At 48.0% G+C, this 25,679-nt stretch overlaps 1 protein-coding gene across 5 annotated transcripts in view; it reads right to left on the reverse strand.

Annotated features, from left to right (window-relative positions):
- Positions 1-25,679, reverse strand: part of LOC139759059 (TWiK family of potassium channels protein 18-like) — a 209,150-nt gene that overhangs the window by 147,285 nt on the left and 36,186 nt on the right. For all 5 annotated transcript variants that reach the window (XR_011714990.1, XM_071680979.1, XM_071680980.1 and 2 more), the window contains exons 2-4: positions 13,104-13,503; positions 8,680-8,872; positions 6,753-6,885 (exon numbers count right to left, since the gene is read on the reverse strand). Coding sequence is in view for 4 of the 5 variants with exons in the window: in XM_071680979.1 (XP_071537080.1) it covers positions 6,753-6,885; positions 8,680-8,872; positions 13,104-13,188 (411 nt within the window). In the remaining variant the exon portion in view is untranslated. The remainder of the gene's footprint in view (positions 1-6,752; positions 6,886-8,679; positions 8,873-13,103; positions 13,504-25,679) is intronic.

Here is a 25,679-nt window from a genome sequence, read left to right on the forward strand (position 1 = left end):
CTATCCATCCGTCCATCTATCCGTCCATCCAATGTTACACCACAACCACCTCTTCCACCCATCAATCCACCTGTCCACGTAGATCACAACTACCACAACCACTGACCCAATCCACTAAGACCCTCTGAATAAGAAACCCCCCCTTCCCTCTCCACCCTCCTAGCCTTCACCATCTACACACACACACCTGGGTGGATCCGGCCCACCACCAGCCACCACAAAATGTCCACTAGGGTGGATCCGGCCCACCACCAGCCACCACAAAATGTCCACTAGGGTGGATCCGGCCCACCACCAGCCACCTCAAAATGTCCACTAGGGTGGATCCGGCCCACCACCAGCCACCACAAAATGTCCACTAGGGTGGATCCGGCCCACCACCAGCCACCACAAAATGTCCACTAGGGTGGATCCGGCCCACCACCAGCCACCTCAAAATGTCCACTAGGGTGGATCCGGCCCACCACCAGCCACCACAAAATGTCCACTAGGGTGGAATAACCTAGTGTTCCAGTCACTGGCTCTGCCACGGATCAAAGTTATCCTGAGTGAGAGATCTTGCTGAGGCGAAACCCACCTCAGTGTCGCGTGAGAGATCTCGATGAAGTGAAACGCAACCCCCTAGTTATGGCTGAGGCAACCATGCTGAGGTGAACAGCAACCCCCTACTTATGGCTGAGGCAACCATGCTGAGGTGAACAGCAACCCCCTACTTATGGTTGAGGCAACCATGCTGAGGTGAACAGCAACCCCCTACTTATGGCTGAGGCAACCATGCTGAGGTGACCAGCAACCCCCTACTTATGGCTGAGGCAACCATGCTGAGGTGAACAGCAACCCCCTACTTATGGTTGAGGCAACCATGCTGAGGTGAACAGAAACCCCCTACTTATGGTTGAGGCAACCATGCTGAGGTGAACAGCAACCCCCTACTTATGGTTGAGGCAACCATGCTGAGGTGAACAGCAACCCCCTACTTATGGCTGAGGCAACCATGCTGAGGTGAACAGCAACCCCCTAGTTATGGCTGAGGCAACCATGCTGAGGTGAACAGCAACCCCCTAGTTATGGCTGAGGCAACCATGCTGAGGTGATCAGCAACCCCTACTTATGGCTGAGGCAACCATGCTGAGGTGAACAGCAACCCCCTACTTATGGCTGAGGCAACCATGCTGAGGTGAACAGCAACCCCCTAGTTATGTCTGAGGCAACCATGCTGAGGTTAACAGCAACCCCCTAGTTATGGCTGAGGCAACCATGCTGAGGTGAACAGCAACCCCCTACTTATGGCTGAGGCAACCATGCTGAGGTGAACAGCAACCCCCTAGTTATGGCTGAGGCAACCATGCTGAGGTGAAATGCAACCCCCTAGTTATGTCTGAGGCAACCATGCTGAAGTGAACAGCCACCCCCTAGTTATGGCTGAGGCAACCATGCTGAGGTGAACAGCAACCCCCTACTTATGGCTGAGGCAACCATGCTGAGGTGAACAGCAACCCCCTATTTATGGCTGAGGCAACCATGCTGAGGTGAACAGCAACCCCCTAGTTATGTCTGAGGCAATCATGCTGAGGTGAACAGCACCTCCTTACTTATGGCTGAGGCAACCATGCTGAGGTGAACAGCAACCCCCTACTTATGTCTGAGGCAACCATGCTGAGGTTAACAGCAACCCCCTACTTATGGCTGAGGCAACCATGCTGAGGTGAACAGCAACCCCCTACTTATGGCTGAGGCAACCATGCTGAGGTGAACAGCACCCCCCTACTTATGGCTGAGGCAACCATGCTGAGGTGAACAGCAACCCCCTACTTATGGCTGAGGCAACCATGCTGAGGTGAAATGCAACCCCCTAGTTATGTCTGAGGCAACCATGCTGAGGTGAACAGCCACCCCCTAGTTATGGCTGAGGCAACCATGCTGAGGTGAAATGCAACCCCCTACTTATGGCTGAGGCAACCATGCTGAGGTGAACAGCAACCCTCTACTTATGGCTGAGGCAACCATGCTGAGGTGAAATGCAACCCCCTAGTTATGTCTGAGGCAACCATGCTGAGGTGAACAGCAACTCCCTAGTTATGGCTGAGGCAACCATGCTGAGGTGAACAGCAACTCCCTAGTTATGGCTGAGGCAACCATGCTGAGGTGAACAGCAACTCCCTAGTTATGGCTGAGGCAACCATGCTGAGGTGAACAGCAACTCCCTAGTTATGGCTGAGGCAACCATGCTGAGGTGAACAGCAACCCCCTACTTATGGCTGAGGCAACCATGCTGAGGTGAACAGCAACTCCCTAGTTATGGCTGAGGCAACCATGCTGAGGTGAACAGCAACTCCCTAGTTATGGCTGAGGCAACCATGCTGAGGTGAACAGCAACCCCCTACTTATGGCTGAGGCAACCATGCTGAGGTGAACAGCAACCCCCTACTTATGGCTGAGGCAACCATGCTGAGGTGAACAGCAACCCCCTACTTATGGCTGAGGCAACCATGCTGAGGTGAACAGCAACCCCCTACTTATGGCTGAGGCAACCATGCTGAGGTGAACAGCAACTCCCTAGTTATGGCTGAGGCAACCATGCTGAGGTGAACAGCAACTCCCTAGTTATGGCTGAGGCAACCATGCTGAGGTGAACAGCAACTCCCTAGTTATGGCTGAGGCAACCATGCTGAGGTGAACAGCAACTCCCTAGTTATGGCTGAGGCAACCATGCTGAGGTGAACAGCAACCCCCTACTTATGGCTGAGGCAACCATGCTGAGGTGAACAGCAACCCCCTACTTATGGCTGAGGCAACCATGCTGAGGTGAACAGCAACTCCCTAGTTATGGCTGAGGCAACCATGCTGAGGTGAACAGCAACCCCCTACTTATGGCTGAGGCAACCATGCTGAGGTGAACAGCAACCCCCTACTTATGGCTGAGGCAACCATGCTGAGGTGAACAGCAACCCCCTACTTATGGCTGAGGCAACCATGCTGAGGTGAACAGCAACCCCCTACTTATGGCTGAGGCAACCATGCTGAGGTGAACAGCAACCCCCTACTTATGGCTGAGGCAACCATGCTGAGGTGAACAGCAACTCCCTAGTTATGGCTGAGGCAACCATGCTGAGGTGAACAGCAACCCCCTACTTATGGCTGAGGCAACCATGCTGAGGTGAACAGCAACTCCCTAGTTATGGCTGAGGCAACCATGCTGAGGTGAACAGCAACCCCCTACTTATGGCTGAGGCAACCATGCTGAGGTGAACAGCAACCCCCTACTTATGGCTGAGGCAACCATGCTGAGGTGAACAGCAACCCCCTACTTATGGCTGAGGCAACCATGCTGAGGTGAACAGCAACCCCCTACTTATGGCTGAGGCAACCATGCTGAGGTGAACAGCAACTCCCTAGTTATGGCTGAGGCAACCATGCTGAGGTGAACAGCAACTCCCTAGTTATGGCTGAGGCAACCATGCTGAGGTGAACAGCAACTCCCTAGTTATGGCTGAGGCAACCATGCTGAGGTGAACAGCAACTCCCTAGTTATGGCTGAGGCAACCATGCTGAGGTGAACAGCAACTCCCTAGTTATGGCTGAGGCAACCATGCTGAGGTGAACAGCAACTCCCTAGTTATGGCTGAGGCAACCATGCTGAGGTGAACAGCAACTCCCTAGTTATGGCTGAGGCAACCATGCTGAGGTGAACAGCAACTCCCTAGTTATGGCTGAGGCAACCATGCTGAGGTGAACAGCAACTCCCTAGTTATGGCTGAGGCAACCATGCTGAGGTGAACAGCAACTCCCTAGTTATGGCTGAGGCAACCATGCTGAGGTGAACAGCAACCCCCTACTTATGGCTGAGGCAACCATGCTGAGGTGAACAGCAACCCCCTACTTATGGCTGAGGCAACCATGCTGAGGTGAACAGCAACTCCCTAGTTATGGCTGAGGCAACCATGCTGAGGTGAACAGCAACCCCCTACTTATGGCTGAGGCAACCATGCTGAGGTGAACAGCAACCCCCTACTTATGGCTGAGGCAACCATGCTGAGGTGAACAGCAACCCCCTAGTTATGGCTGAGGCAACCATGCTGAGGTGAACAGCAACTCCCTAGTTATGGCTGAGGCAACCATGCTGAGGTGAACAGCAACTCCCTAGTTATGGCTGAGGCAACCATGCTGAGGTGAACAGCAACTCCCTAGTTATGGCTGAGGCAACCATGCTGAGGTGAACAGCAACCCCCTACTTATGGCTGAGGCAACCATGCTGAGGTGAACAGCAACCCCCTACTTATGGCTGAGGCAACCATGCTGAGGTGAACAGCAACCCCCTACTTATGGCTGAGGCAACCATGCTGAGGTGAACAGCAACCCCCTACTTATGGCTGAGGCAACCATGCTGAGGTGAACAGCAACCCCCTACTTATGGCTGAGGCAACCATGCTGAGGTGAACAGCAACTCCCTAGTTATGGCTGAGGCAACCATGCTGAGGTGAACAGCAACCCCCTACTTATGGCTGAGGCAACCATGCTGAGGTGAACAGCAACCCCCTACTTATGGCTGAGGCAACCATGCTGAGGTGAACAGCAACCCCCTACTTATGGCTGAGGCAACCATGCTGAGGTGAACAGCAACCCCCTACTTATGGCTGAGGCAACCATGCTGAGGTGAACAGCAACCCCCTACTTATGGCTGAGGCAACCATGCTGAGGTGAACAGCAACTCCCTAGTTATGGCTGAGGCAACCATGCTGAGGTGAACAGCAACCCCCTACTTATGGCTGAGGCAACCATGCTGAGGTGAACAGCAACCCCCTACTTATGGCTGAGGCAACCATGCTGAGGTGAACAGCAACCCCCTACTTATGGCTGAGGCAACCATGCTGAGGTGAACAGCAACCCCCTAGTTATGGCTGAGGCAACCATGCTGAGGTGAACAGCAACTCCCTAGTTATGGCTGAGGCAACCATGCTGAGGTGAACAGCAACCCCCTACTTATGGCTGAGGCAACCATGCCGTGTCGTCCAACTGTTCATACATCACAGTAAAGCATCCCATACATCTCCAGCCCGCTCATAAATCGTAGGTCGCACGCCTACAATGACTTGAATCTCAGCCCAGTTTACAACCCCATCCCTCTCCCTCAGCATCCGGGTTTCCATCTCTTATTTAAGAAGCTTAAAATATCCTCTCCTCCCTCCCCAAAAAAATAATTTGCGTGGGCAATGAAGTCTTGCCATATTTCAGGATGGCCAATCGCAAAGTCTCTGCTTGTTGGCGTGTACGTGTCTGTGTACGTACGTACGTACGATCTTTGTTGTTGACGTGAAGTCGTGACCCAACGTCTGGCGAAGACAAATGGTCTAGTAACTCTCCCGGCGTCAAACAGCTACAGCGTTCATCATCGCGAGCGAACATTTTGGATCCGACTGTTCACTCATTCCTCTCTTCGCTAGGGACCCAAACAAACGCAACGGTGCCATAAAGGCAGACGAGTCCAGCAACCTGATCTATTCTCTCTCTCTCTCTCTCTCTCTCTCTCTCTCTCTCTCTCTCTCTCTCTCTCTCTCTCTCTCACACACACTCAAAGCACATTGTACCGCTTGAAAAATCTCTTAAATATAAATCGCTGGGGGGAAGTTCATTACGATGCACGGCTGCAGGCCTTAGATCTAAGAACACAGAAGCCCCATCTACTCCACCTGACACATGATGAACGACCGAACAGAGACGGAACGGTGAGTTAGATAAAGACAATGAGAAATAAACGTTCAATAAAATCTATATACATGAAACTATGGGATGTATCAAACTACCTTGTGATAGTGACTCTCTCTCGAGATATCACTGTCCAGACGACTGTGTCTTCAAGAAGGAGAAATCACATTCATCAACTCACCTTCACTGATTTTCATTTTAACATTGGTCAATGAATTTGTTATATACATGAAACGATGGGATTTATTAAAATACCTTGTAATGGTGACTCACTGTAGTCACATTCACCAACTCACTTTCACTCAGTTTCATTAAAGTTTTCATATCTTCCGTTAAGTCTCCTATCTTCATTATCTCATCTTCCTCTCGTACAATCTCTCATCAGGTTAGCCTACATCATCATCACTATTATCTCTACTACATTCTCCTCTACGTCTTGTGAGACGCCCCCTCCACACCCCATATATATATCTCTCACTAAAGGGGAGACATTGTCTCTCTTTTCTCTCCCCTACATTTTACAAGACCCCACATCGATGTCTCTCATCTTGCCATATCATTATCTATACAGTCTCTCCCCTCCCTCGTATCTCATCAAAGGCCCTTATCAGTGTCTCCCATCTGGCTACAATATTATCTCTCATAATCCCTATAAAACTCCCCTCCTGATATCTCTCTCACCTTTTTTCTCTATACCATTATCTCTACAGTCTCCCATGCATCTTAGAAGACTCGCCCTCCTCCCCCTTACTCCCCAAAATATATATATCTCTCCCCCCTAAAAGCGTTACTTCATCTCTACATCACTATATCATGCGAGATAAATAGTCAGTCTCTCTCAATCTCATCTCCTTAACACCATTATCTCTTCGGTCTCTCTCTCTCTCTCTCTCTCTCTCTCTCTCTCTCTCTCTCTCTCTCTCTCTCTCTCTCTCTTCCCTCCCTACCCGCTGCCCACAACGACCTACAAAAGAGAGGGAGAGAGACAGACCCTCCCTCCCTCCCGCAAGTGTTACAGACCCTCCCTCCCTCCCTCCCACGTCTCTTACCTTCTGGCCAGCCTTCATGGACGTGTCTGTCACGCTCTTGATGCCCTTCCTCGCGTCCTGGACCAGGTCCGTCAGCGACTTCTTCGTCAGGGAGCTGCGGCGGGAGTCCAACCCCGGTGGCAGGAGCGAGGACCTGGCGGGAGGAGAGACCAGGGCATGAGGCAGGGGGGCATGGACATACCAGGGCGTGAGGCAGGGGGGCGTGGACATACCAGGGCATGAGGCAGGGGGCGTGGACATACCAGGGCGTGAGGCAGGGGGACGTGGACATACCAGGGAGTGAGACAGGGGGGCGTGGACATACCAGGGCGTGAGGCAGGGGGCGTGGACATACCAGGGCGTGAGGCAGGGGGACGTGGACATACCAGGGAGTGAGACAGGGGGGCGTGGACATACCAGGGCATGAGGCAGGGGGCGTGGACATACCAGGGCGTGAGGCAGGGGGACGTGGACATACCAGGGCGTGAGGCAGGGGGACGTGGACATACCAGGGAGTGAGACAGGGGGGCGTGGACATACCAGGGCGTGAGGCAGGGGGGAGGGGACATACCAGGGAGAAGATGGAGTGAGGAGCGAGAGGACGTGGAGTGTAGGAAGGAGGTGGGAGAGAGAGATGGAGGAGTGTAGGAAGGAGGTGGGAGAGAGAGATGGAGGAGTGTAGGAAGGAGGTGGGAGAGAGAAATGGAGGAGTGTAGGAAGGAGGTGGGAGAGAGAGAGAGAGAGATGGAGGAGGAGGGGGGGTGGTTAGTTAAGAGAGAGAGAGAGAGAGAGAGAGAGAGAGAGAGAGAGAGAGAGAGAGAGAGAGAGAGAGAGAGAGAGTGTGTATATACCAGGAGTCAGATAATGTGATCGAGTGCAACGCTAATCTACAACACTTGTAGGACAACAGCGTGCCAACACGACACGGCTCTAACCTACACACCACAACCGTGGCTGGAGTGGCGTAAATCACAACCATACAACACCCTCCTACAATACTGTATAACCACACTGGGAGGGAAAAGACACACGTAATACAACACTCTACTTCAGTACTGTATAACCACATTTAGAGAGGAGGAAGGGGGAAAATATAACATTATATAATCACATACGAGGAGGATATACAATCCATATACATCACTCCTCTACAACATTATATACAACCATACTCAAAGGTGAACTATAACCATACAAAGGCTCTTCCACAACACTTGAGTATCCACATTGAGGGCATACACACACACACACACACACACACACACACACACACACAAACACACACACACACACACAAAAATACATCACAGCTTGGTAACACAGTACAACCCCCAGGCGGAAGTACAACACTGCTACTTTACAACATTGTACAATCACAGTGACGAGGAAAGCACAACCATACCACACTAATACAACCACATTCAGGTCAAAAAACACAAAACTTTGCAACCTCATTCATGGCGAAATCACAACCATACAACACTGTATAACCACATTGAGGGCGAAATCACAACCATACAACACTGTACAACCGCATTCAGGGCTAAATTTCAACCATACAACACCGTACAACCACATTCAGGGCGAAATCACAACCATACAACACTGCACAACCACACTCAGGGCGAAATCACAACCATACAACACCGTACAACCACACTCAGGGCGAAATCACAACCATACAACACTGTACAACCACACTCAGGGCGAAATCACAACCATACAACACCGTACAACCACACTCAGGGCGAAATCACAACCACAGATCATTGGCGAACAACACTCAGGGCAAAATGACACCACCATACAACATTCAGGGCGAAGGGACAGCCAAACAACCACAACCAGGGGCGAGGATACAACCATGACAACGTTGTTGCAGAACCATAACCGGTCAACAACACTGTACAACCAGCAGCAGAGGAATTCCCTGTCTTCGGGGTCTTACCTTCTGGAGGCCGGCATAGATTCTGACTGGATGGCGCCAATGCGTGGAGGTGGCGTTCCGCTGTGGGCGGGGGACACGGGCGTGGTCGAGGGCGTGGTTGGGCGTGGGGGGCGCCGCATGCTCATGAGGGGCGTCCCGCCCGCTGGGGGCGTCCCACCTGCTGGGGGCGTGTCCAGCCTTGCGACATAAGGATCTGGGGAAAGATTGGGTCAGTGTTCGTGTGTAATCCAATGGAATCAGTGGAAATAAAAATAATCTATTTATTCTTACTTTGTTTATTCGTGTCTATGATTGTAAGTGATGACGGATGATAGAGTTTATTCTTGTTTATTCTTATCGTTTTATTGTAAGTTATGACGGAAAATAGCGTTTATTCTTGTCTTTTTTCTTTTCTAAGTTATTGGGGAAGTGAGAGATTATTCTTGTATAATCATATCTTTTTCTTTGCAAGTTGCTACGTAAGATAGAAGTTTATTTCCGTTTCATTTTATCTTTTTTTTTTTTAAGTTATAACGGAAGACAGAGTTTATTCTTGTTTATTCTTATATCTTTCTTTGTAAGTTGCTACGGAAGATAGAGTTTATTCTTGTTTATTCTTATATCTTTCTTTGTAAGTTGCTACGGAAGATAGAGTTTACTCATGTTTATTCCTATATCTTTCTTTGTAAGTTGCTACGGAAGATAGAGTTTACTCATGTTTATTCCTATATCTTTCTTTGTAAGTTGCTACGGAAGATAGAGTTTACTCATGTTTATTCCTATATCTTTCTTTGTAAGTTGCTACGGAAGATAGAGTTTACTCATGTTTATTCCTATATCTTTCTTTGTAAGTTGCTACGGAAGATAGAGTTTACTCATGTTTATTCCTATATCTTTCTTTGTAAGTTGCTATGGAATATAGAGTTTATTCAAACGAGGGGAACACTGAGCAGTATATCAAAATTCTATATCACCTTCTCCTTAGAACGATAGATACGACCTATTCCCTGCGATAGATACCATCTACTACTGACTGTGATAGATTATTTGACACACACACACACACACACACACACATATTAAGCACAGAGCTGAACTTACTTCCATCTTAATTAGTCGAAAGTTTTAATTACCTCTGTGTACTGTAAGCAAATTACACCAACTGAACCTTCCACTTATATGGTTGATTATAAGGGAGTCTATGTTAGGGACCCTTTAATATTAACAGCGTACGATCATACTCAACGGAAGATGAGTTCACACGGTGGGTTGAGAGAGAGAGAGAGAGAGAGAGAGAGAGAGAGAGAGAGAGAGAGAGAGAGAGAGAGAGAGAGAGAGAGAGAGAGAGAGAGAGAAGTGATCACTCCCAACAGATGACGAGGTCACAACAGTAGTGATTAGTTCAAACAGAAGGTAACGGCGGCACGACGGAAAAGATCAATTCAAACGGGTAAGGGGGGCCAGCGAATGTGTGGCGTTTCTTCGTTCCTGTTCCATGCCCTACCTCACTAACGCGGGAAATGGCGATCTACAATGGAGAATTATATAAATATGTATATACACACACACACACACATGTGTCTCCCCTGATGATATGATTATTACACGAAAGTGCACTTGGGAACTTTTCGTGTTACATTTTCCCCGTGGACTCATAGGAATACACGTGTGTGTGTGTGTGTGTGTGTGTGTATTCGAGATGAGACATATCATTGTTCTCTAAGACCTATTCCCCATTCTCTCTCATTGGCATTAAGGCTTTATAGAGTTTTCCACTGGAAAAAAAACCCCCACTTTGAACTGTGATATAATTTCTCAACACACCCTCCCATCATCTTCAGAAACTCGTCCCTCTGAACCCCTTAACCTAATGAGCTGACCATTGTCTGACAATTCATTTCTGGTTAATTCATGGAGGAGGAGTACTGGACTTTCTCTACCTTGTTCACAATATACATATAGCGTTCCCACAGAGTTCTTCCTCACCTCCTTTACCATCTTACTTTCCTCGTTCCTTTTGCTCTAACTTACATATGCTGGCTTGGCTGGGGTATCATCTGTACCTTCGCTATTAGCATATCTCTGTTGACTCCTTTTTTTTTTCCCCCTTCCTAGTGTCTTATATACTGAACGATCAACACCACCTTTCCTAACTATTCCTCCACAGTTGAAGCTCTAGGTACATATATGTACGTAGCTTCGACCTCAATTTACATTTCACAGAACCACTCACCCAAACAAACCCTCTTTCCTTGGCCACTAAGGTACTATTTTCCCAATTTTCCATTACAGTGGACATGGCTGAGTTATGTGTACAGTCCACACTTATATAATCTCCACTTCAGATTTCATGCGTGTGAGTGTTGAGGGTCCTTCACAAAGGACTCCAAAATAAAACATCCAGGTTCTTCCACCGCCATTAATCCCTTAAAATGATCAAGGGTTTTCTGGGATCATTGTTGTTACGGCAAACAAGAAAAAAAGGACATGGGAGAGCCAGATAACACAAGACCTGATGGTCTATGACCAGGTTATCTGCTGGAGGACAGTAATAGTATACCCTCATGGTAGTACATGGGAAAGCCAGATAACACAAGACCTGATGGTCTATGACCAGGTTATCTGCTGGAGGACAGTAATAGTATACCCTCATGGCAGTACATGGGAGTGAGGCCAGATAACACAAGACCTGATGGTCTATGACCAGGTTATCTGCTGGAGGACAGTAATAGTATACCCTCATGGTAGTACATGGGAAAGCCAGATAACACAAGACCTGATGGTCTATGACCAGGTTATCTGCTGGAGGACAGTAATAGTATACCCTCATGGCAGTACATGGGAAAGCCAGATAACACAAGACCTGATGGTCTATGACCAGGGTTAACTGCCAGAGAACGGCAACAGAAACCAACATTTCTTATCTACGTAGATGGCGACAGAAAGGTAATGGAGGGGAAAAAAAAGATGAGAGAAAAGGATGGTGATTTTTCACCATCATAAAGCAGGCTCAATTCTGGTCCATGTTTCTAAGGTTGAATATTCCCGATCTAATTGGGTTTACTTAGAGAGTCTTACGTAGGTACAAACTCAACAGTGGAGAAAGGCGAAGCCATGTCGAACTTAGCCCCAAAAATAAAGAGGCTTATGATATTCCCAAATCTATAATGTAGAAAGTATTTGTTATCATAAGTCTCTGAGCTGTTATCAGAAGAGTCTTCTGTTATCATAAGGCTCACCTGGGATACAGAGGATCAGCTGTTATACCTAAGGCTCTGTTGCCCAAGGGCTCAGCTGAAGCACTAAGGCTCAGTGGTGTATCCCGAAGCCTTACGTTGCTTAGCCAAGGCTGACTTGTCACGCTAAGGCCCATCTGTTATTCTAAGGTTAAAGCGGACATAATAAGGTTCAGATGTTGTTCTAAGGCTTACCTGATACAGAAAGGCTTAGATTTTATCCTAAGACTCAGCCTTTAACATAAGTTTTAAGTTTTCCTTCGAAATTCATATTTTTTGCCTTATCACTAATTCGGAAATGTTTCGTTCGTCATCATACACCACTCAGTGGAGATGCAGTTTGTTTTCTTCTGTCCCAGCGGTATATCCTCACCTGTTATCTTAAACTTCACCTGAGAAACTTGGTGTAATATCTTAAGTTTTGGGCCTGCGAGCCTCTCCTGTTATCATAAGCCTATCTGTAATCTTAGATCACGTCTGTAAGGCCTTACATGATATCTCATATCTGATGTGTTATAACTTAGCCTCGCCTAAATAGCTCTCCTTGTTATCCTAATATCTACTTGTTACTCTAACTATTTTCAGTCTCACTTGTTATCCTAAACTAACTTAAACCTTATCTGTTAGGCGATATCATAAGTCTTTGCTGTTAAACCTTATCATTTATCTTGAAAAATAAGCATTATCTAATTTAATATGTCTTAATCATCGTCTTAAACTCTAATCGTTATAATGTATGTGAAACCTGCTATCAAACCATGTTTATCTATCTTAAACTTTAGGTTAGGTTACATCTTATGTGTTATCTTAAACCTTTGTTATCCTAAGCATCCTTTGCCTGCCAAGGCTTCCAACCCTGCTGACCCAAGGCTTCCTCCTCCCCTGCTGGCCCAAGGCCTCCTCACCTGATGACCCAAGGCCTCTTCCTCACCTGCTGACCCAAGTCTTCCTCCATTGCTGACCCAAGGCCTCTTCCTCCCCTGCTGACCCAAGGCCTCTTCCTCCCCTGCTGACCCAAGGCCTCTTCCTCTCCTGCTGACCCAAGGCCTCTTCCTCCCCTGCTGACCCAAGGCCTCTTCCTCCCCTGCTGACCCAAGGCCTCTTCCTCCCCTGCTGACCCAAGGCTTCCTCACCTGCTGACCCAAGAGCCTCTTCCTCCCCTGCTGACCCAAGTCTTCCTCCCCTGCTGACCCAAGGCGGCTTCCTCACCTGCGGAGCCACGCCTGGGCTGCTGATGCGCTCCTAAGTCCAAGAATCGACCCCGGGGTTCTGGCGTCCTTTCCGTGTGGTTCATGGTCCCTCGCTGTTCTCGGGGCGTCGAAACTTGAAGCGTCCTTGGTCTCACCTCCGTTCGTCCTTAAGTCACGTCCCGTCCGTTGTTGTTGCCCTTCAAGTACAAAAAAAAAAGGACCTTCCCTGCTATTTTCTTTTCCCCTTCTCTATCTCTCCAGAACGTGTGGGTTCTCGGTTCGAATCTGTACTGGTTTTTCTTCTTCTTCTTCTTCTTCTTCTTCTTCTTCGTCCCTTCTTCACTCTTGTGTCTTCGTAGACCCCATAGGTTCTCTTCTACACTTCTCTTCCATTCATGTGCACCTCCTCCTTTCTGTATCTGACCAAAGAAAACGTAAAGACGTCATAAGTCTACGCAAGCGACTGTTGAGCACAAACAGAAATAAATTAAATTAATTCAATCATCGATGAAAAACCTAAAAACTAAGATAATAAGAATTTTGATGAAAAATCTACGTACAAACTGAAATAGATTATAATAAGATTTTAATTTCTAGATTTTTCATTGGTGATAATTGAATCTATAATTCATTTCAGTTTGTACGTAAATTTTACGAGAGAATTCTGATGAAAAATTAAAAGTTTATGTTAACAATATGTCTTCCATCAGCCAACATGCCATAAAAAAATAATAAAAAGATAATCACTCAGTCATAAAATATAATTGGTCACGTCTTGCATCCAATGTAAAAGACATATTTGACCCAACATGTCATATGGAATCAAAAAGGTAATCATTGAAGGTCAGTAATTATAAGTAATCGCATCTCGTATCCAAAATATAGACTTAAAGAACAGCACAAAAGTAATCAATTATTTTATTTTATAACCACATCGATTGGGAAATAGACAGGACCAGTGACTGGGAAATAGACAGTACCAGTGATTGGGAAATAGACAGGACCAGTGATTGGGAAATAGACAGTACCAGTGATTGGGAAATAGACAGGACCAGTGATTGGAAAATAGACAGGACCAGTGATTGGGAAATTGACAGGGCCAGTGACTGGGAAATAGATAGTACCAGTGATTGGGAAATAGACAGTACCAGTGATTGGGAAATAGACAGGACCAGTGATTGGAAAATAGACAGGACCAGTGATTGGGAAATTGACAGGGCCAGTGACTGGGAAATAGACAGGACACATCGATTGGGAAATAGACATGACACATCGATTGGGAAATAGACATGACCAGTGATTGGAAAATAGACAGGACACATCGATTGGGAAATAGACAAGACCAGTAATTGGGAAATAGACAGGACCAGTGATTGGGAAATAGACAGAACCAGTGATTACTCTTGTCACAGCATATGTTATTCAAACAATAAATTGCATGACAGTGAAAAATGAAAACCATGTAACAAAAGATGTCTTTAAGAAAAAGAGAAAATGGCTTCTGGATGCCACGTACATAATGCCCAACGTCTTAAATCCTTGGGCAAGGGGGTTACGACCCTTGAGCACGACGGTACGACCATAGAGCACGACGGTACGACCCTTGAGCACGACGGTACGACCCTTGAGCACGACGGTGCGACCCTTGAGCACGACGGTACGACCCTTGAGCACGACGGTACGACCCTTGAGCACGACGGTACGACCCTTGAGCACGACGGTACGACCCTTGAGCACGACGATACGACCCTTGAGCACGACGGTGCGACCCTTGAGCACGACGGCATGACCCTTGAGCACGACGGCATGACCCTTGAGCACGACGGTGCGACCCTTGAGCACGACGGTACGACCCTTGAGCACGACGGCATGACCCTTGAGCACGACGGTGCGACCCTTGAGCACGACGGTACGACCCTTGAGCACGACGGCATGACCCTTGAGCACGACGGTATGACCCTTGAGCACGACGGTGCGACCCTTGAGCACGACGGTACGACCCTTGAGCACGACGGTAGGACCCTTGAGCACGACGGTACGACCATAAAGCACGACGGTAAGACCCTTGAGCACGACGGTACGACCCTTGAGCACGACGGTACGACCCTTGAGCACGACGGCACGACCCTTGAGCACGACGGTACGACCCTTGAGCACGACGGTACGACCCCTGAGCACGACGGTACGACCCTTGAGCACGACGGCACGACCCTTGAGCACGACGGTACGACCCTTGAGCACGACGGCACGACCCTTGAGCACGACGGTACGACCCTTGAGTACGACGGTACGACCCTTGAGCACGACGGTACGACCCTTGAGCACGACGGTACGACCCTTGAGCACGACGGCACGACCCTTGAGCACGACGGCACGACCCTTGAGCACGACGGTACGACCCTTGAGCACGACGGTACGACCCTTGAGCACGACGGTAGGACCCTTGAGCACGACGGTACGACCAGTGAGCACGACGGTACGACCCTTGAGCACGACGGTACGACCATAGAGCACGACGGTACGACCCTTGAGCACGACGGTACGACCCTTGACCACGACGGTATGACCCTTGAGCACGACGGTGCGACCCTTGAGCACGACGGTACGACCCTTGAGCACGACGGTGCGACCCTTGAGCACGACGGTACGACCCTTGAGCACGACGGTACGACCCTTGACCACGACGGTACGACCAGTGAGCACGGTCACGACCCTTGAGCACGACGGTACGACCCTTGAGCACGACGGTATGACCCTTGAGCACGACGGTACGACCCTTGAGCACGGTTACGACCCTTGAGCACGACGGTGCGGCCCTTGAGCACGACGGTACGACCCTTGAGCACGACGGTGCGACCCTTGAGCACGACGGTGCATAGACCTTTGAGCACGACGGCACGACCACACAAGTTTACAACCATTGGACACGACGGTACGACCCATCAGCAAGCAAGCGGATGACCACCGACCAAGACAGTACGACCACTGAGACAGTACGACGACCACCACACCCACCAGGGACGAGAGAGAGAGAGAGAGAGAGAGAGAGAGAGAGAGAGAGAGAGAGAGAGAGAGAGAGAGAGAGAGAGAGAGAGAGAGAGAGAAGGAGGAGGAAAAGGAGGAGGAGGAGGAGGAGGAGGAGGAGGAGGAGATCATCTAGACCAATCACAATATCGCAAAACAAGAACTAGAAAAAAAAAGAAAAAAGAAAAAAACAATAGTGACTACTTGGCCTCGGCCAATCACAATACACTTAGCCGTGAGAGATCGAATGTCATTAGCCGGCATCGTGAGCCAATCAAAACAGTCTCTTGTTATGACGGATCGTCCCTTTACCATCGTACAGTGGCTTAGTCTGTGGCTGTGGGCGATCACACACCCTCACACCCTGAACACTGCTCATGTGCACACACACACACCTCCTCCTCCACACACACCGCACACACCTCCTCCTCCACACACACCGCACACACCTCCTCCTCCACACACACCACACACTTCTCCTCCACCACACACACCACACACTTCTCCTCCTCCACACACACCACACACACCTCCTCCACACACACCACACACTCCTCCTCCTCCACACACACCACACACTCCTCCTCCTCCTCCACACACTCCTCCTCCTCCACACACACCACACACACCTCCTCCTCCACACACACCGCACACACCTCCTCCTCCACACACACCACACACTTCTCCTCCACCACACACACCACACACTTCTCCTCCTCCACACACACCACACACACCTCCTCCACACACACCACACACTCCTCCTCCTCCACACACACCACACACTCCTCCTCCTCCTCCACACACACCACACACTCCTCCTCCTCCACACACACCACACACTCCTCCTCCTCCACATACACCACACATCCTCCTCCTCCACACACACCACACACTCATCCTCCTCCTCCACACACACCACACACACCTCCTCCACACACACACCACACACTCCTCCTCCTCCTCCACACACACCACACATCCTCCTCCTCCACACACACCACACACTCATCCTCCTCCTCCACACACACCACACACTCCTCCTCCTCCTCCACACACACCACACACTCCTCCTCCTCCTCCACACACACCACACACTCCTCCTCCTCCACACACACCACACACTCCTCCTCCTCCACACACACCACACACTCCTCCTCCTCCGCCGCCCACGACTCACTCTGCCGCCCACTTCCCGCGCCGCCCACAGGTATTCCCGCCCACCTCGACGGACGCCACGCCGTGCCACGCCTTCCCTTCTACGCTGCTCTGAGGATATTGGACGTTTCACTTTCTTCAAAAGAATAATCATCCTTAGTTTTTGGTTGGTCATAGAAGGCTTTGTGTGTGTGCGTGTGTGGGTGGGTGAGTGTGTGGGCGGGCGTGTGTGTGTGTGTGTGTGTGTGTGTGTGTGTGTGTGTGTGTGTGTGTGTGTGTGTGTGTGTGGGTGGGTGGGTGTGTGTGTGTGTGTGTGTGTGTGTGTGTGTGTGTGTGTGTGTGTGTGTGTGTGGGTGGGTGGGTGGGGGGGTGGGTGGGTGGGGGGGGGTGTGGGTGTGGGTGTGTGTGTGTGTGTGTGTGTGTGTGTGTGTGTGGGTGGGTGGGTATGTGTGTGTGTGTGGGTGGGTGGGTGGGTGGGTGGGTGGGCATGTGTGTGTGTGTGGGTGTGTGTGTGTGTGTGTGTGTGTGTGTGTGTGTGTGTGTGTGTGTGTGTGTGTGTGGGTACATTTCTTCTTACCTTTCACAGGATATCATCAACCACCAACAGATAATGGTAGTAAAAAAAAAAAGAAAAGTCATTTTAATCCAAGGACGGGGAACGATGCATCACAGCTGATGATCCTCATCTTTCGAAAAGACGCAGAATTAAGGTCTGTTGACAAAGTCGTCACAATCTATCATCACCAGAGGCTATTAACAAAAAAAAAGGCATTAAGATATCCTAGTCTCACACACTATTAGCATTTCCCAGTGGAGACAGTCGCCTGTATCATACTGGGTGGTGTGTGTGTGTGTGTGTGTGTGTGTGTGTGTGTGTGTTTAGTTTGGTATGTGAAATTATATTCACATAATGAGCTGTCATTGGGCATTTGTCCTTTCGTTACTATCATCTCTTGTTAAACGTCATTGTCTGGTTAGAATTTACAGGCGGTTAATATAGCGTTTCTTGGGAACAAATACCGTGCTTTCGTTGCTAATTGTCGTTAAACATCGTCTTATGGTTAACAATAGTTATGATTAGACATCGGATTTTTCCTCGTTCAACACCGTGCACTTTGGTTAATATCAGATCTCGTTAAACAATAGTCCTATTGCTAATGTTAATTCTCGGTTTACACTTCGTCCATACGTTAACATCATCTCTTATCAAACATCGGTCTGTTATCTTTAACATCAGCTCCCACCAAACATGGCCCATAACATCACTTCTCACTTTAAACATCGCTTCTATATCTCCCTCTACACATACACATCATTTCACATCATTCCACAATTACAAACATTCTTTCATGTGAGTTAGGAACATCAACATCTTTATCATTCCTAGTCCACAACATGAACAACCATGAACAACCAACTGTTAATGGTCTGCTTTTGAATTCACAGCACAAACAACGCAACGGGACAAAAGGCCTTTAAACCCGGCAATCATCTACATGGACTCGAGAAAAGTCTCCTGGAAAGGGAGCTCCTTCGGGAGAGGGAGGGGTCCAAAAACGCACTCGAAGTGGCTGGAGTATTAGACTTAATCAAGGAGCGAGATCCCGAGGTCCTCAGTGTATTGACACAGGCGCAAGCAGAGTTCGAAGTGCTTTTGTTTACGTTTTCTTTGTAAATTGGCAGAGAGAGGTCTTCGTCTCGGAGGTGGAGAGATGGATTGGAGAAATATCCATGCGGGTTGGTGAACTGGTCCAGATGGCGGAAAATGCTTCTGGTGGGCCATCTGGAGGATGGTCCAGGCCCTCTGGACCGAGAGCCGTGGGTCATAAGAGGTTATGTTTAACCCACTTCCCTTCATGCCTATGGTCCATGGACCGGAGAGTGGCAGCTTCTAAATTCGGTCCTCTGTCTATGGGACATGAGCTGGAGAGAGGGGGCGCAGGCAACTCCACCCACTCGTCCACAGGGCCGTGGAACTTGGGTTACCCAGAAAAACAATGAGTCTCCGGGACTCAGGGGGGCCAATATGACTTTACTCATGCTGGTCCAGATTGTGAATATGAACGTTCTGAAGCGAAGATGTGGGTCATTTGGAAGAATATTATGGCTGGCTCTGTGGATTAGCATACACAGGCACTGAGCAACATTCCAAAGACACATCTTGCATGTCAAAATGTATATGCTAGCATAAAAGAGATAGATATATATTCTACGTGCCATTTCCTAAACCTTAAACGACCTGCTTAGCATTTTGGACACTATGCTGTACCATCCTCGCCGCCGTCATTTCCTGCCATTAAGAGAGATCCCTCATCCCCAAGTTGCAGTCTGATAAGACAAAAACATCGCGACCATCTGAGCTCAAACAGACCGCTTCATACGAAAATAAACAGCCTCCCTCCCCCTAAATCACCATCCTTAGACAGTAGACAGTCACCCTAGTACTTGCGTAAAGAGAAGCACCATTATTCTGAGGAGGAGCAGTGGCTATTAACAGTGGAACATATCTTCAAAACCCCGTGGCTGTGACAAACGAGACAGCTGGAGAATTTAAAAATCGGAGAGATACAAAGGAGTTCACACAGCAACAGACCATTTTGGGTCATTTCGAGGCTGTTTGTGAAGGCATATAGCCTCTTATGGCCTCTTATGGAGTACTTTCACTCCTGAGAGAGAGTTTCCTATTTTTGGGATAGGCTTTCTCCCACAACAGGTAAGCAAGGGAGCTACCATATGATGGTCAATCTCTCTTTCATCCCTGTTCGCTCCTTCCCGCGAGAGCGAGGCAGCGTCAGCAACAGATGACTGAGCCTTTGATGGGGGGGGGGAAAGTAAGAGAGAGAGAGAGAAAAAAAAAAATCCCCTCTTAGCTTCATCCTTTGTTCGCAGCCTTCTACGACAGGAGAAGGACAGAGAGTTACGTGTGGGCAGCCCTTATTGCTCTTTTATGACCACGTCGATCCAAGGTCTCGCTTGTGGTACCACGAGTGACTGGGAGGAACTTCTCCCTCCCTCCCTCACCCACGTACGTACGTGTGATCCATCTCGGAGGACGAAAGTGTCGACAGGTCAAAATGAAACATTTTGGAAACTAGAAAGAAATCTAAATGAGGATAGAAAAAAAAAGGTGTTAAAGATGGGCTCAGGGAAAAATATAAGATGGCCTGCCAATCATCCATCTTAGGTGGGCGTTATCGGAAATTCTGAGTATAAGAAGTACTTTGAAGGAGTGATGAATGGTGTGTGAGGGGGAGACATCAAGGGGGACCATTTATCTCTGGACATGAAAGAGACTATAAGAGTGCGTGAGACGGATCGAGAGATTAGGGATTAGGGAGAGTGAAGTGTGGTCGGTCTCCTGTAGGGTGTGTGTGTGTGTGTGTGTACTGGGAGACATGGTAAGCCGAAGAAAATCATCTGGCGGTGGAAGTTGGTGGTCGTCAAGAAAGTGGAGGTTACAGGTTCGACACCCCAGTCAAGGTGATGCAGTCTGGCGGTCAGGGAGGAGGAGGGTTATGGGCGTGTCGAGCAGCTACAGCTGTTATGAGAGAGACTCGAACCTGGGGGTCCTTGACACTAGTAAGTCGCGACGCTAACCACTGCGCTGTGTGTGTGTATAATTACCTGTCAGTACAGATTTGGGTGGGAGGTCTATACTCGAGGAGAGAGAGAGAGAGGAGGAGCTCTCATCTCTTGGACATTCTCTATTCAACTTCTTAAATTCCTGTAAGCTGTCGGTATCGGCCATGTCTTCACTCATTGTATCCCATTCATCCTTCACACATTTTATTATACAAGTATTTCCTCATATCCCATTTTTTTATTTTTTACATCTTCCTTGATTACCTTTTTTTTTTTTCCTATGTCCTCTAGTTGCGAGATCCCTTCATCTTTCGAAGACGTGTTCACTGCCCACGTCATCAAATCTGTGTGACAGAGTTAAAGGTTGGGGATCAGATCACCCCTCACTCTTCTCTCTTCCAATGTGGGCAGATTCGAGTCCCCTAAGCCTTTCCCTATGACTCAGCTCTCTTCATTCCGGTACCATCTTTGTTGCTCTTCTCTGGACCTTTTCTATTAGCTTTTTTCTCCTTCTATGGATACGGTGATCAGGCCTGAGCAGCATATTGTAGCTATAGCCTTACGTATGATGCAAAAAGCTTTCGAAATTACTTTCTTATTCACGAACCCTCAATGTACTTCGATAATTGACCAGCAGACAACTGATCTACCTAACTCTTCCCCTAAAACTTAGCGACGAAGTCGAACGCCCACCTGTCTCTCTAACACACACACAGGTTCCTACGGCTCATTTCCTGTTAGATAATGGTGACCTAGAGGCCTCTAAACGTGGAATATCCATCCTTATTACATCTACATCTGCTCGGGTTGAGTTTCGTCAACCAAGAAGCATCAGACACACCAAGGAGTCTGGCCTTGTAAGCTGATGCACACCCACCCCCTCACCTCCCTGATGACCTCGGTATCATCTGCAAACATATGCAGGTAAGGAGTCCATAATACCTTCTGGCAAGTCTATATGTGCACAGATCAAGGAGAGTAAGTTGCTTGCGTGTGTGTGTGTGTGTGTGTGTGTGTGTGTGTGTGTGTGTGTGTGTGTTTTACTGCAGTGGGTGATTCAACCACCCGCCCCATCCCCCACTTGCCCCCTCCACTGCTGTTGTAACCTTATCACAAGACACACCTGCTCTGCCTTCAGCCTCTCTCTCTCCCCATCCTGTCTCTCACACGCCATGTCTTCGCTTTTTTACCCCCCCCTTACCTCCCCCCCTCTACCCCTCTGCCCTCTCCGTCTCGAAATAGACCAACTGGCAACCCTGCCAACTCAGCTGATGAAGATGCAGTGCTTCGCCAGACAATTAATTTCCAATTAATCACCACATTTGCTAACCTCTCACACTCTATACACTTTAATTATGTCTTTTGGGAGACACCGATCACATTAATCGTACTTGCACTGCTCTTCTTTCACCTCTCACTGATGACTGCGAATTATCCAAAGGCACTGATTATGTAATCGAATGTAATTCACTTATAATCAAATCACATATAATTCTAATTGATGCACGAGTGGGAAAATTCATCATTTTGGAGTAAATGACTTTAATCACTCCATCAGGATTAATCACCGATAGAGATCATAAGATTAGTTGATTAATTTTCCAGTGGTGAAGAGAGCTAACTACCTGGTCCTACCTGACTAATGATGATCACCTGCCTAATGTAATCACCTTATGATCACAAGTCGGTCAGGATCTGTCTGTGGAAGAGATAGATAGATAGGTAGATAGATAGGTAGACAGAGGGATAGATACATACATAGGCAGATAGATAGATAGGTAGATATTTAGATAGATAGATATTTAGACAGACAGATAAGCAGCCAGATACATAGATAGAGAGAGAGAGAGAGAGAGAGAGAGAGAGAGAGAGAGAGAGAGAGAGAGAGAGAGATAGATAGATAGATAGATAGATAGATAGAGAGAGAGAGAGAGAGAGAGAGAGAGAGAGAGAGAGAGAGAGAGAGAGAGAGAGAGAGAGAGAGAGAGAGAGAGTTTGGAGAAAGAACTCCTGCTTTAAGGCACGCCCACACTACCATCCTACTTAATAACTATCCACAACCAACCACCACACTTAGAAAAACACACACACACACACACACACACACACACACTACAGTCTCACTTTACTAGCAATGCAACCACCACACTTAACTACCACATCATCGTGATACTTAACGGCCACCCTACCACACCGTACTTAACTACCACATCACCACCACACTTAACTGCCAGACTACCACCACACTTAACAGCCAAACTACCACCACACTTAACAACCACATTACCACCACACTTAACAGCCAGACTACCACCACACTTAACATCCAGATTACCACCACACTTAACGGCCAGACTACCACCACACTTAACAACCACATTACCTCCACACTTAACAGCCAGACTACAGCCACACTTAACAGCCAGACTTCAACCACACTTAACAGCCACACTACCCACACACTTAACAGCCAGACTACCACCACACTTAACAACCACATTACCACCACACTTAACAGCCAGACTACCACCACACTTAACAACCACATTACCTCCACACTTAACAGCCAGACTTCAACCACACTTAACAGCCAGACTTCAACCACACTTAACAGCCAGACTTCAACCACACTTAACAGCCACACTACCCACACACTTAACAACTGTATCACCACCACCACCACAGTTAACAGCCAGACTACCACCACACTTAACCACATTACCTCCACACTTAACAGCCAGACTACAGCCACACTTAACAGCCAGACTTCAACCACACTTAACAGCCACACTACCCACACACTTAACAACTGTATCACCACCACCACCACAGTTAACAGCCAGACTACCACCACACTTAACCACATTACCTCCACACTTAACAGCCAGACTACAGCCACACTTAACAGCCAGACTACCATCACACTTAACAGCCAGATTACCACCACACTTAACAGCCAGACTACCACCACACTTAACTACATTACCACCACACTTAACAGCCAGACTACAGCCACACTTAACAGCCAGACTTCAACCACACTTAACAGCCAGACTTCAACCACACTTAACAGCCACACTACCCACACACTTAACAACTGTATCACCACCACCACAGTTAACAACCACACAACTATCATACTTAACAGTAACACCACACTTAACAGCCGCACTTAAACACCACATCACCACCATACTCTACCCTTCCTCTACATCTACATCTACCAGTAGTTGGAAAGCGCTAGAAAAAAGAACATAGCGAATATAGCGATCGCTAACGAAGCACAAACTCACTGGAGTGTCGTCTTCGAGTTCGTTCCGAGTCCCGCACTCACACACACACGCACTTACATTCGCACTCACACACACACACACACACACACACACACACACACTTCAATGAGCTCCCGTGGCGTTGTGACCAATCACTGACTATGAACAATGCGCAGGTCCGCTAGGGTTCGAATCCCGGACATGGCATGCGGCTCCACACCTCAACTACCATAAAGGAAAGAGCTCACTTCTAGTAGCAGCAGACGACTAACTTAGAATCTAATTTGGTCGTCTAAATCACGGGTGAGAAGTGTGTGTGTGGCGGGCAGAGGTGTTAGGAGGGTGTATAACACAGCTGCTGGATTACCAGCCTTGGCTTCGTGTAGTGGAGCATATGGACTTGCAATTAGATTGGAATGGACCTATATATATATATATATATATATATATATATATATATATATATATATATATATATATATATATATATATATATTCATTTATATACATTTTGCTTTGTCGCTGTCTCCCGCGTTAGCGAGATAGCGTAAGGAAACAGACGAAAGAATGGCCCAACCCACCCACATACATATGTATATACATACACGTCCACACACGCATATATACATACCTATACATCTCAACGTATACATATATATACACACACAGACATATACATATATACACATGTACATAATTCATACTGTCTGCCCTTATTCATTCCCATCGCCACCCCGCACCCATGAAATAACAACCCCGCCATTTCATGTGTGGCGGGGTGGCGACGAGAATGGATGAAGGCAGCAAATATGAACATGTACATGTGTATATATGTATATGTCTGTGTATGTATATGTATGTAAACGTTGAGATGTATAGGTATGTATATGTGCCTGTGTGGGCGTTTATGTATATACATGTGTATATGTGGGTGGGTTGGGCCATTCTTTCGTCTGTTTCCTTGCGCTACCTCGCTAACGCGGGAGACAGCGACAAAGTATAATATATATAGCATTGGAAGTTGGGATATTTTTTCCTTTCGAGGCGATTTCTTTATGTTGGTTTGTGCTGCTGTGTTGATTCTTTTAAAATTTCCGTTGCGGTGATTGTCTTTTACGCGCGCGCGCGCGTGTGTGTGTGTGTGTGTGTGTGATTCTGTCTGTCTATTCGTTTCCGTATCTGCTGTTGTCTGTTACCAGTCCGTCTCTGTCTGTCACTGTTTACCAGTCAGTCTGTTTCCGTCTGTCTTTGTCCCGTCTCTGTATATGCCTGTCTGTCTGTCTCTGTCTATACCTTGTGTGTGCGTCTTTCTGTCCAGCTTTGTGTCCGCTTCTATCTGCTTGTATATCTATCAATTTGCCTGTCTGTCTGTCTGTCTGTCCATCTCTCCGTCCGGCCAGAGACTGAGGGAGTTCGCGTCGTGGATTGCCACTTCTCCCGACCCTCTGGCGCCACGCCACAACAATACCAGTACCTAATAAAAAAAAGGGAGACACAAAGTTTCCTCAACTGATGACCTCACAACACTGAGCCTGACTCCAACACAGTCCTTTTTTCTT

The sequence above is a fragment of the Panulirus ornatus genome, chromosome 32 (assembly GCF_036320965.1).
Source record: "Panulirus ornatus isolate Po-2019 chromosome 32, ASM3632096v1, whole genome shotgun sequence".
In the NCBI taxonomy this organism is placed as follows: domain Eukaryota; kingdom Metazoa; phylum Arthropoda; class Malacostraca; order Decapoda; family Palinuridae; genus Panulirus; species Panulirus ornatus.